At 47.8% G+C, this 12,752-nt stretch overlaps 1 protein-coding gene and 1 long non-coding RNA gene across 7 annotated transcripts in view; one reads left to right on the top strand and one right to left on the bottom strand.

The window, feature by feature from the left end:
• The window catches only part of PDE4A (phosphodiesterase 4A), a 388,477-nt gene that overhangs the window by 359,300 nt on the left and 16,425 nt on the right, over positions 1 to 12,752 (top strand). For all 5 annotated transcript variants that reach the window (XM_053370589.1, XM_053370587.1, XM_053370588.1 and 2 more), the window contains 2 exons: positions 4,360 to 4,453; positions 11,524 to 11,702. In XM_053370589.1, coding sequence (XP_053226564.1) covers positions 4,360 to 4,453; positions 11,524 to 11,702 — 273 coding nt within the window. The remainder of the gene's footprint in view (positions 1 to 4,359; positions 4,454 to 11,523; positions 11,703 to 12,752) is intronic.
• On the bottom strand, positions 3,961 to 8,515 carry LOC128404733 (uncharacterized). Of its 2 annotated transcripts, none has more exons than XR_008328157.1 (3): positions 8,273 to 8,515; positions 4,393 to 4,487; positions 3,961 to 4,213 (listed from the first exon to the last, which is right to left on the bottom strand). It is a non-coding gene; the product is annotated as an uncharacterized LOC128404733 (long non-coding RNA). The 2 variants fall into 2 exon arrangements; XR_008328158.1 differs by having other exon boundaries at positions 4,200 to 4,293.

Raw genomic sequence — 12,752 nt, 5'->3', positions numbered from 1 at the left:
ACTCATTTTTCTACTTGGCTGTGGTAGCAGACAACCAGTGGTGTGAAATACTGCTCTTGGGAAGCTAGCTTGGCAAGTTGCATAGGCAAGTTGTCCTCATCAGCCACAGGGCTTTGGGGAGATCAGCTGAACTTGAAGCAGCTGCTCTTCAGGATTCAAATACACCAAGCATGTCCAACAGGTAGATTGTGCTCTACCGGTAGATCACTAGACATCCCCCCAGAAAGCTTTGGCTCCCCTAAAAAAAATCTCAACAACTTTGCCTGTCAATAACAATGGGTAGATCACAGCCACTAGCCCCAGTGTTCTTGGCTTGCTCCTTAAGAGCCGTGTTGGCAATGCTCAAACATGCCACTACAGTCATAACTCGGCTTACAGACGCTTTGGGTTGCGTGATTTTGGGTTGCACACCATGCCAAACATGGAAGTAACAGAACGGGTTACTTCCGGGTTTTCGCGCGTGCACAGCAGTGCTAAATCGTGCTTTGCACGTGCGCAGAATTGCAACCGGCGCGTGCGCAGACACGGCGCTGCGGGTTGAGACCACTGTGGGTTGCGAACGTGATTCCCGCACAGATCACGTTCGCAACCTGAGTGTCCGCTGTATTGCATCTTCACACAAGTAAGAAGCAGCAATTTGGATCATTTGTCCGAGTTTGTATTCTGCCCTTTTCCCAGGAGGCACAAAGAAGCATGTTGACCTCTCAAGCACCCTGTACCAAGGAAAGGGCAAGTTTGAATCAGGAAGAGGGTATAAGAGACATAGCAATGAAGGACAAAATTTCCATGTAGGCTCTAACTGGGTATGTGTGGGCAGTGCTGTTTTTCTAGAAAAAGAGGTGCCGGAACTCACCATCAGTGCCTCCCTTGTTCTCTTATCATGGCAATGGCACCTACCTGAGAGGTGCCGGAACTGAGTTCTGGTGATTTGCAGCTGAAGAAAAGCCCTGTTTGGGGGATTGGCAGGGACAGCACAAGAGCATCTGTCTGCAGAGCTTTTGCATGCCTGGGTGAGTCCAAGCGAAGGAAGAAGGGGTTTGGTTTTTTGTCCTGGATCAGAGAAGTGCAGGCCTTGGACTGCACTTCCACATAACAGCATCCTGACCCCTAATCAAGAACAGCTGAAGCAGCACTGTGGAAGTCCTCCTGGAAGGTGGTTTTTCCCTTTGGTTTCTTCCTGAGGCTGCTGCAGCTGGGCGGTCTGTAGCATTACCCATGTCTTGGCTGACGAGCTGATGAGTCACCTCAACCCTTCTGCCAGGGAGCAGCATCCGGGAGTTTTTTCAAGGGCAAAGTGGGTTTTGAAATGACAGCAATGTCAGGCACCGAACTGGGGAAGCCAGTCCCTTTGCCCCAAATCCTTGGTGCTGAGTTTTGTAGTGCTGGTTGCAGGAAGGGATTAAGCGTCAGACTACCAGGGGGTACCAAGGCTCTAGGAATGATAAGATGAAATGAAGTAGGTCTGATGCAGGATTACCAGACAATGTGTCTGTCTGCCCCCACCCCCAAAAAAACTTCAAAGATTTTGATGTCCAATGAGCTCGCCACACTTTTTTTCAATGCTGGGTATGAAAACCTGCTACCACATCATCTGGCATTTGGTGTATCCATCTGGACCAAATGTGGGGAACTTGTGGCCTTCCAGATGGTGCTGGACTCCAACTTCTGATGGCATGGTCAGTGTTCAGGGATGCTGTGAATTGCAGTCTAGGTGCATCCAGAGGGCCACAGGTTCCCCACCACTGATCTAAACTATGGGTAGGCAAACTAAGGCCTGGGGGCCGGATCCAGCCCAATTGCCTTCTAAATCCAGCCCTCAGATGGTCTGGGAATCAGCGTGTTTTTACATGAGTAGAATGTGTCCTTTTATTTAAAATGCATCTCTGGGTTATTTGTGGGGCATAGGAATTTGTTCATTCCCCCCCCCAAATATAGTCCAGCCCCCCCCCAAGGTCTGAAGGACAGTGGACCAGCCCCCTGCTGAAAAAGTTTGCTGGCCCCTGAACTAGACCATGGACCAGCTTAGAATCCCCCGCCACTGCCTGTCCCAATGAGATCACACGGAAAACCCTGTATTTTTAGAACATTTGTTGTTGGGTTGTTGTTGTTTTTTTAAAAAATATCATAATAAAGAGACAGCTGTTAACAGCATGGATTAAAAACAATTGAATTTATTTTATTGAAACTAGGGAATTTGTGCTTTTGGTGTGCCTTCTCAATATTAGGAGCCATTTCCCTTACAGCTACTCAGTTTATGAGGCTGGTCAAACATGCGGATGACCCTAAAGAATTATTCATGTGCAATGATTGCATATGGGTTGAAATGCCAGCTGGTGGGTGTGGCGTGGATGGGTCGGTGGATGAGATGACCTCCCTGTCCTCTCTGTGTAAATGATGTCCCTGTGCCACAATAGATTGGGGTTTCACTCTTGAACCTGAGCTGTTTTGAGAGTCCGCACACATTTGCAAGTCAGTTTTCCATTCTCTGGGTTGCATTTGGGCTAAAGCAACATGTGTCCATAGGTATGGCAGGTCCTTTGTATTTTTATTGTATTTGTATTGTATTGTTACAGATATGAGGTAACAGTGAATAGTAGAAATTAATAAATGGTAGGATTTTGATTATTTGGGATATGAAGGGAAAATACAAGTTGTGGAGGAATTCCTGGACTAGCCTATGCAGAACAACATGGCCAAGCTAGGGCCTTTAAGAAACAATGCAGGGCCATTGGCAAGGCAAGAGAAGAGGTGTGAACAGAGACTGGGGATTCGGAAGGTTGCCAGGGTAACTGGGCATGATGTCACAGGAAGAGTCTGGAGCCTTTGGCACAACAGCTGAGAAAAAGGCCAGAATGATCTTGGACGGGCTGGCTGGATGAAGGCAAGTAGAGAGAAATGCCCTGGAATCAGCTGCTGTACTGCTGTGGGGAACAAGCCCCTCTTGAAATGGCCATGCTGTAAGATCTGGGGTGGATCTAGACACAGGAAAACCCCCCGCTATAAATAAGTCAAAAATTAGATCACTATAACAAAAGGGAAAAAATCTCTATAGAAAACTGTGTTTTAAAATTTCCTGTTCTCTGGCGCCATCTGGTGTTACATATTTATAGCGCATTCAAATCACTGTTTCTTTACTAATGTAGCTGAGTTCCTGGACTCCACGCAGATTAAAAGTATATATGTGTGAATAAACCATATATCTTAAGGCTATGACAGCCTCCGCTGTGTCTTGCATCTCAAACGAGCACAGACCCTGAACCTCCCTGGAATCTTGCCATGGCTTGGCAGAGATTGGGAGTGGCACCCAACTTTTGCAACAGTATTAATAAAAGTCTGTGAGTTCTCATGACTGTGTATCAATGCATCACATGCTTGCACAAGCATTCTTGTGCAGCTGAGACACTGTACCTCCACATCCACACAATAGCATCTCCACACACAGGAAAAGTCTGAATCCCACTACATGCATGCTTGTGTACTCACACGAAAATATATGCCTGGGCAATGGTAATGTGTGTTACTAAGAGTGTCAGTTGTCAGGCTTCTTACCCTAATGTAGGTTTGTCTGCCAGTGAATCCCCACATGTGTTACAAAGGGTTCCAGTGCATGGTATTGGGTGCACAGGCCCTATTCAGACAACAGAACTGGCTAGGCCAGTTGGACCTAGCTGAAGTCTAGCATGGTCAGTGAGCAGGAGATGATTGGAAGTGGAAAACAAGCTTATTTGCAGTTTTCTCAGTAGAAAGCCCTCTTAGATATGCTGTAATTCCTAGGAAGACAGTTTGAAATCCATTGCACTGTGGTGAGGAACCTATTATTAACACACACACACACCCCAATGTTGGTGGACTCCAGCTCCCATCAGCCCCACCCAGGATGGCCAGAAATGTTGAGAACTGGTGTCCTAACAGCAACTGGACCAAAGGTTACCCACCCCTGGACTAGAAGAACACACATGATTCAAGATATGGCACACATGTTTATTCTCACACACATTTACTCACAAGTAGTGACTCACAGGTATTCATGGACCATGTGGCTGCCATCATCTGGCCATGATGTTTGCCCTCAGAGGCAGTTATATTCATGTCTTGCTTCTGGACTTCCCATGTGAATCTTGTTGGCCCCTGTGCCAGCCAAATGTTGGACTAGATGGGCGCTTTGTTCTGATCCAATAACGTCTTCTTTTGTCGTTGTTCTCTTTCTCAAAGCCTATGTATGCATACATATTCAAATTCAGACTGTCCTGTACGTCGTATACAGTGACACACAATTGCATGACCTGTTCATACCTGTGTATGTGACAGAAAACCCATGTTAACTCCTTCCTCTTCTCTCTTTCCCCCTCTGTCTGACAGTTCAAAAGAATGCTGAACCGTGAACTAACCCACCTCTCTGAAATGAGCCGCTCTGGAAACCAGGTCTCTGAATATATTTCCAACACCTTCTTAGGTGAGTGCAAAGGTGCCTTTTGACTGTTGAGGCCCTGAAAGGAAAAAAACAACCCAATAATAATAATAATATATTAATGCCTAGTATAATTTTCTTTTGCAGCACAGGATAGGCAAGTAATAATAATAACTAGCATCTACTTTCCTCATTGCTCATACATCACCATTACACAATTTGGCTCTCAGGATTATTAGAGTTCTTCAAACTGTTTAAAAAGTGTGTGCATGGCATTGGGGGGGATTGTTCTGAGATATAAACATATATTGTCTGGCCTGCATGGAAAAATAATTAATTTAAATCTAAAATCCCATGGCAAACATTAAAGTTGTACATTTCTTTGTTTCTGATAAAAGAGGAATTGAATCTGAAATGGAAAGTTGAGAGCTTTGCCATAAAGCCTGTAGGATTTTTAATCTCTCCAGTCCATTGTCATAGGCTCTGATTAAAATGTATTTAGGTCTGTCTGCATAGCTTAGCTGTAATCTAAAAATGGCTCTCATATTACCTGTCGGAGTCTAACAATGAACTAACCCAAAATTTGTTAGGCATCTCTTCAGGGATATACAGTGGTGCCTCGCAAGACGAAATTAATTCGTTCCGCGATTTTTTTCGTCTTGCGATTTTTTTCGTCTTGCGAAGCACGGTTTCGGGAAAGTTTTGGAAAAGCTTCAAAAATCACCAAAGTCTTCAAAAACCTCAAAAAAGGCTACCACGCCGCGTGCTATGAGTTGCTCCTCAAAGTCAAGTCGCGACTGTATTAACGGTGTTAAGAAAAAGGAAACAAACTTGCAAGACATTTCCGTCTTGCGAAGCAAGCCCATAGGGAAAATCGTCTTGCGAAGCAACTCAAAAAACCCAAAACCCTTTCGTCTTGCGAGTTTTTTGTCTTGCGAGGCATTCGTCTTGCGAGGTACCACTGTATCTTAATATTACATTATTTTCCTTAGAGTTGAGCTCAAATGCAGAGGTGAAGTTTTATGAATGCGGTGGACCCTCCGGATATGAACTTAATTCGTTCCGGGGGTCCATTTGTACCCTGAAAAGTCCGCATCTAGAGGTCTGCTTCTGCGCACACACACGGCGTGATAGAGCGCTTCTGCGCATGCGCGAAGTGTGCAGAGTGTTTCTGCACATGCGTGCGCGGCGAAACCCGGAAGTATACACTTCAGGGTTTGCCACATTTGCAACCCAAAAGTTACATTACCCGAAGGTAACGTAACCCAAGGGTCCACTGTCTGTTCACATACATAACCCCCCAAGCACCCCCTTTTTGATGATCGGTGAGGCATTGAATGGATAGGGGGTGGGATGAAGATACTTCTAGTTCCATTTTCACATAGTTCCCCAAGACTACGGTGAGAATGTGGCTGGAATTGCATATTCAAGCACACACACAGTTGAAAGTAATGTAAAGGGGACAGAGGGCATCCACGTTCAAATTTGCCTCCACAAGACTTACTACTATGCTGTCCAGAGTTACAGTTCAACAGCTCAGAGACAGTGTGGCGTAGTGGTTGGAGTGTTAAGAGTGTCAGACTAGGACCTGGGAGAGCAGGGTTCGAATCCCCACGCAGGCATGAAGCCCGCTAGGTGACCTTGGGCCAGTCACCATCACTTAGCCTAACCTACTTCACAGGATAGTTGTGAGAATGAAATGGGGAGGAGGAGAACCATGTGCACCACCTTGAGAAAAGTACTGCTGGAAATCGCAGGATCTCCAAAAGACCCGCTCTCACCTTAAATATGTGAGAGTGAAACTTTGGCACACCTCTTTTCCCCCTCCCTTTTCAATATCACTTCCATCACGGTTCTGTTTGTTTCTTTTGCATTATCTTGTTTAAACGTTTTGCTTCAGTGTTTTTTTGTTTCCCGGTTAGGTGTGGCTGAGCTTTCCTAGTAAGCTTAGCGTTCTGTAGGCAGTGCATAACCCCACCTTACACCAAGGTTACATGTCCATTTCCAGTTTCAGATTATTTGTCCTGCACACTGAAGTTCAGCTGTTGGACGACTCTGGGTGCAAGAGCTGGAACCAGCACCCTTGGGGGCTGTGCCTCCTCTTTGACAATGGGCTCTACTGCCTCCTGTCACAGGATCCAGATTCCTGTGTTTGAGGGCTGGGCCATGCCATGTAAGGCTGGACAAGCTAATGCTGCGCTCTTTCCACTTGCAGATTAACAGTGGAAGTTTAGATATTTCCACTCAGAAGTAAGGCCGTTTGGGTTCAGTGGGACTTAACTCACTGGCAAGTGAGTGTAGGATTGGAGCCTAAACCATTTACTCTGATTAAAGCACCCTGAAATCCATGGATAAGGAGCATAGGATTGGACTGTGAGGCATTTCAGACACTTCAGGCACACATATGATGATTTGCAAACACTTCCCCTCCAGACACTGTCATGGACACAAATCCATGCTGCGCACCTCACATTCTGTGGTGTGTACACTGTTGACATATGAAAAACAGTGTCTAGACAACGCATTTAAGTATATGTGGTCATTTGGGCACTTCCTGAGTTGGAGATTCCTCCCTGTATCTCTCTTCGACAGACCCACACGCTCCCCTGAGCCAGAAAAAGGCAGTCGGTAGCTGAGGACATTCAAGGCAAACTCCCGGGTGCCTCCATTAACTGAGTTCCCAAGAAGCCAGGCCTCCATTGACGTCAGCAGATGCAAATACCCAGCCTTAAGCAAATGTTGATGCAAACGGCCCCTTCAATGGGAGCCTTGTGAGGGAGCCGGAACTTAGGCTGAGGGCTGAGGCCAACGGCAAGTTGTGCTGGGGCCAGAATTCACACTCGCTCTTCCTCCACATAAGCAACTGCGGCATGTCCTGCCCAGGTCAGGTGGTGGGGCAGTAAAGGCTGCTGAGGTGCAAAAGGTGAGCGAGATCAAAGAAAGAGAGATCAAATCTAGGCTATTGGTATTTAGCTGGTTGGCCCAGAGCCCAGACTATTTTTGCTGGCATAGAGCTGCTGCAAGGAGAATCACAGAATCATAGAGTTGGAAGGGACACCAAGGATCATCTAGTTCAACCCATGCAGTGCAGGAATCTCAGCTAAAGCATTTGTGGCAGATAGCCATCCAACTCTGCTAAAAAACCTTCAAGGAAGCAGTGCCCACCACCGTTCGAGGGAGTTCGTTCCACTGCTGAACAGCTCTTACCGTCAGAAAGTTCTTCCTGATGTTTAGTCGGAATCTCCTTTCTTGCAACTTGAAGCCATTGGTTCGAGTCCTGCCCTACAGAGCAGGAGAAAACCTGGGGGGTTTCTGACATTGGCAGAGGAAGTTGCGTCTAGCAGGACAGAATAGAACTGTGTCTGGGAACCACTGGGATATTTGGATCCCATGTTTGGCTGTGTGGAAACAGGTGTGGGATTACGTTGTAGGAAATAGCCAGGACTTCTGAGTTCTTCATGGCTCAGAGTTGGGAGAGGGATCTACTACAGTGGTACCTCTGGATGCAAACGTGATCCATTCTGGAGCCCCGTTCGCATCCTGAAGCGAATGCAATCTGCACATGCGCGGGTTGCGGGTTGCCACGTCTGCGCATGCGCGTGACGCCATTTTGAGCGTCTGCACATGCACAAGCGGCGAAACCCGGAAGTAACGTGTTCCGTTACTTCCGGGTCGCCGTGGAGCGTAACCTGAAAACGCTCAACCTGAAGCATATTTAACCTGAGATATGACTGTAGTTGGGGTGAGGAAAAGAGAGGAACCTCTTCTGTTCCCATCTCTGCCTGTGCCTCTTTGTGAGTCTGCTTTCTCTAAGCTGATTGTACCATTCAGGCAAACTAGGCCTGCAAGTCAAGGAGCACTCACCATACTGGAGGCAGCCCGTAGAGTCTATTATGTCCAGCTCACAAGCAAATCCCAGGATGCTTTTGGTCACCCAGGAAGCTGTCCTGTTGTGGAAGATGGGGTTGAATCTGGCCTCTTGCCCTGTCTGCATAAAAGGTGGCTCCATTAGCAAATTGGCTATGGGAGGTTCTGGGCCACTATCTCTCTTTCCGCGAGAGATGTCCTCACATTCTGCCAGTCTTGGTAAAAAGCCACTTCTGATTTTGTGCTTGTGATCTCGTAAGCTGAGCTTGAGGGGGTCTGGGAGCTCTTCATCTTTTGGAAGTGTTTGGGATGAAGAAGGGCCCTGGAGAGCAACGGAGGTGGCTCCACAAAGGGTTCTGCTTTGCCCTCCCGAGAAAGCCCCACTGCCTGCTGGTTGGCTGGGTGCTCTGAGGCGTCACAATCCTGCTTCTTAGCAACCGACTCTGGAATGCAGCGATGGCTTGTGCACTGCCTGCCCCAGGGCCTCTTGCCCCCCTCCCCACTCGACCATGAGGCCCCCCTGCCGCTGCTTCTCCCGCAGGTATAATTGGGGCATAGCTCTGCCCTGCCATGATGTGACCCGCTCTCACTTCCCCCTCACCCTGCGCCCTCCCCACTTCCTGCCCCCACTGGGCTCACCCACGGCTCGCCACCTACCTCTGGGCAGGCTGTCCCCACCACCTCCTCTCTTCTCCCAGTGGGTGCCCCCCACCCGAGACTTCTTGCCCCTGGAGACGGTCCTTGAAGAAGGTGGGGGGACGAGGCCCTGCACTCCTGAGGGTGAGTCTCTCCACAAAACTGCCCCACAGCCTTCTTAGAGGCCTACAGCCCCCGAATCACTACATCCTTGCCCCCATCCCTTGAAGCTCCAGTGTGCACATTTCCTGAAAAGATCAGTGGAGCCCTCTAGTCCTGGCTGAATGCAATTGCATGGTACCTCGTCCACAGGTAATAGATTTCAAGGAATGGATGGCATTGGGGGGTTGGGGCGGGTTGGATGGGGGGTTACTGCCTTGCGGCCTAGGACCCACGTACCTACGGGACCGCCTCTCCTGGTATGCCCTGCGGAGGACCTTAAGGTCCACAAATGATAACATTTTTGGAGGTCCCAGGTTGCAAGGTGGTTAGATTGGTCTCAACTAGGGCCAGGGCCTTTTCAGTACTGGCCCCGACTTGGTGGAGCACTCTGTCATAAGAGACTAGGGCCCTGCCAGCCTTGACATCTTTCCGCAGGGCCTGCAAGACAGAGCTGTTCCGCCTGGCCTTTGGTTTGGACTCAGTCTGGCCCTTATGCTTCCCTCCCCTTATGGTTTTGATCTATGGGCTACTTTTAAAATGAGGCTGCGTTTTAAATTGCATTTTAACCTGTATTTTAAATTGGGTCCCCCCCCCCCCATTATATTTTTACTGTAATTTTATTGGTGTTAGCCGCCCTGAGCCCGGTTCTGGCCAGGGAGGGCGGGGTATAAATAAAAAATGTTATTATTATTTTTTAAAATAGGCTAGATTTGCTACACAAAGAGAGAAAGAGAGAGAGATGGTTAGGGAGCATTTGGAGACTTGAATCAATGTGTGGCGACACATTTTTGTATGGGTGGGGCTAGAGTGGAGAGTTGTGTTGCTTATCTTTCACTAATTTAGTCATCAGCATTACCTGTTTATTGCATTCTTCGCTTCCTCACATGGAGCCCAGGGGGGTTATCAGATTCCACAAAGTACAGCATTAAAAACAAAGTTAAACCCATAATCTACAACACAGTATAGTAATCAATGCCATATAGCAACTAGTGATGCAGCTGTATCAGTAGGGTCACTCACATGATGGACAGAAACCCTGCATAAATAAATAGCTGTTGCCTGAATTAAAATAGTGTGGTGGACCACCAGATCCATACAGGGAGAGACTCCCATAGGCAGGGTGCCACCACTGAGAAAGCCCTGCTCTGTCATGGCCTACGGATCTTACAACACTGGTTGGTTGGTAAGGGAGAAGGCGTTCCTTCAAGCACTTGAGTTCTAACCTATTCAGGGTTTTATGCATTTATACCAACAACTTGAATTGCGCTAGGTAGCACACCGGCAGCAAATTAAAGCGCTCTCAGGATCAGTATAATATGATCACACCTTGCAACAGCGTTCTGAACCAGCTGCAGTTTCCAAACCATCTTTGAGGGAAGCTTTTCATGGGACATTGTGCAATAATCAAACCATGAAATAATCGGAGCACGGTTCAGGAACTGCCGTTGCTGGCAAACCAACGAAAGCTAGGCACAGGCAGTCCTCACTAGGGAGGCTGCACGGACCTTAAATGGCATTGCCCCCCCCCACACACACCTTGGGGTCGCTATAATTGGTGAACAGGATTTGCTTGAACCACAATGTTCTCCTTAAGTTCAGTATTTTACTATTTATAATGGCAGCAGCGCTCTCATAAAAATAGTTTCCGTGCTGCTTCCGACATTGATACTATCCAGTAGGTACCTTCAGCAATCAGACCAAAGCATGCACACTTTTATTGCAGCACCACTGGTTACACTTCTTGAGAGTTGTTTATGCTTTTCCTGAGCACAACTCAAATCCCTGAAAAAAATCTGCTAAATTGGTATGACCACAGTGGGGCAGGACTAACTATGTGCACCACAATGGCTTCAAGGTACAAGAAAGGAAATTCCAATTAAAACTCAGAAAGATCTTTCTGACAGTAAGAGCTGTTCAGCAGTGGAAGGGTCTCCCTCAGAAGGTGATGGACTCTCCTTCCGTGGAGGTTTTTAAGTATCTGTCATGGACACTGCAGTTGAGATTCCTGCACTGCATGCAGTTGGATTAGATGATTGTCAGGGTCCCTTCCAACTCTACAATTCTATGATTCTGTAACTGAAGGCTCTACAATACCGCCTCCCAAGTCTCTTGAGAAATTATTGCCCATGTACAGTCTTTAACCCAGCATCCATAGACCACCCATCCTTTCTTGAACTATCCTGGCTTCTGTTCAGGGCACTGAAGAATGGGACTACTGGCCCTTTTGCCTCCAGGAGCTCAGGCTGGAATATGTGAGCTAGCGATGAATCTCTGCCTGATGTAGGCACTGTTTTGTTTTGGAGAGATGGAGCAGAACTGCACCCACGTCATGTAACCCCTTGGTGCACATTTGCCCAGAGAGATTCTTGCGCAGGTCAAACAGTGGCACCTTCAGTCTTTTGCCCTTGTCCTCTTTCTCTCTCTCAGATGCAGTCTTTTTTCATCCTCAGACAAGCAGAACGATGTGGAGATTCCATCCCCAACACAGAAAGAGCGGGAGAAGAAGAAGAAGCAGCAACCCATGTGCCAGATCAGCGGAGTCAAGAAACTCATGCACAGTTCCAGCCTGACCAATTCCAGTATTCCCCGCTTTGGGGTCAAAACTGACCAGGAAGAGCCGCTCAGTAAGGTGAGATTTGCGGTGGCAGGAAGCTGGGAATCGGCTGGTGTGGAAAGTCAAAGGGTATATCTAGCTTTGATGGGGATTCTGGGTCACAGATCACAGTTAAGGGACTCTGGCAGGACTTCTGGGAAGGCAGGCTTCCTTTGTATCCAGTTTTGCTCTGTTCTGGTTCTAGAACCAACAGTACTAGGGCTGCCATATTTCAAACAGTGAAAATCTAGAGCTTCGTTTTTGGCAAAGTTGTTGAGCGTTTTTTGGCAAATTAGCAAAGAAGAAGTTATTGAACTGTTTTTAAGGGAAATCACCAAAAACAACACTGCCGACATGGGTTGCCATACGTCCACATTTCCCCGGACATTTTTAGTCATTTCCTCTTGGGCACTGCTTCCGGCTGCAGCATGCCAGATATGTCTGGGAAATTCCAGGCATATGGCAACAGTACTTTCTTGCCTTTTGTAGTATAGAGAAGACATGGGAGCTCTCTCCATTGACCCAGAATAAAACTAATTGCTTTATCTTTGAGCCAATATTTCTCCATCACCTGCATGCCTACTGTACGTAGTTAATTTGTTAATGGATGTGACATTCCAACTACCCCCCTTGATAATCTACTGCCCAGTTCTTGAGTGCTCCATTCCCTCCCCCCCCCCAAACAGCCAGTTTAGTGGCAGCTAGACATCAGATGGTCACGGCAGAACAGGTGCAGGAAGTGAGAGGTTGCAATATGCCTGGACAAGAGTGTATGCCTGTATTCTTCCTTGCCTCTCCAGCACTGTCCTGCATCTTACTCCCAGGCTCAATGGGCTAGAGCAGAGGTCAGCAACCCAAGACCCATGGGCCACAAGCAGCCCACGGGGGTTGTTTAACCGGCCCCCAAACCGAGTTGCCCGCTAGGCAAGTCCCGCGCGCGGCGCTAAACCAGCACAGCGCAGGGACTTGCTTCCGTGGCACTGGAAACCACGTCTGCGCAGACGCTGGAAATCGATTCTGTGCAGATGCTGGAAAACATGGGCGCACGTGCATTCCCACAGAGGGATCTCCGTTGGAGTGAACCGG

The sequence above is a fragment of the Podarcis raffonei genome, chromosome 17, assembly GCF_027172205.1.
Source record: "Podarcis raffonei isolate rPodRaf1 chromosome 17, rPodRaf1.pri, whole genome shotgun sequence".
NCBI classification, from domain to species: Eukaryota; Metazoa; Chordata; class Lepidosauria; order Squamata; family Lacertidae; genus Podarcis; species Podarcis raffonei.
The sequence above is the reverse complement of the archived record's forward strand: the minus strand, read 5'-3'. Positions and strand labels throughout refer to the sequence as shown.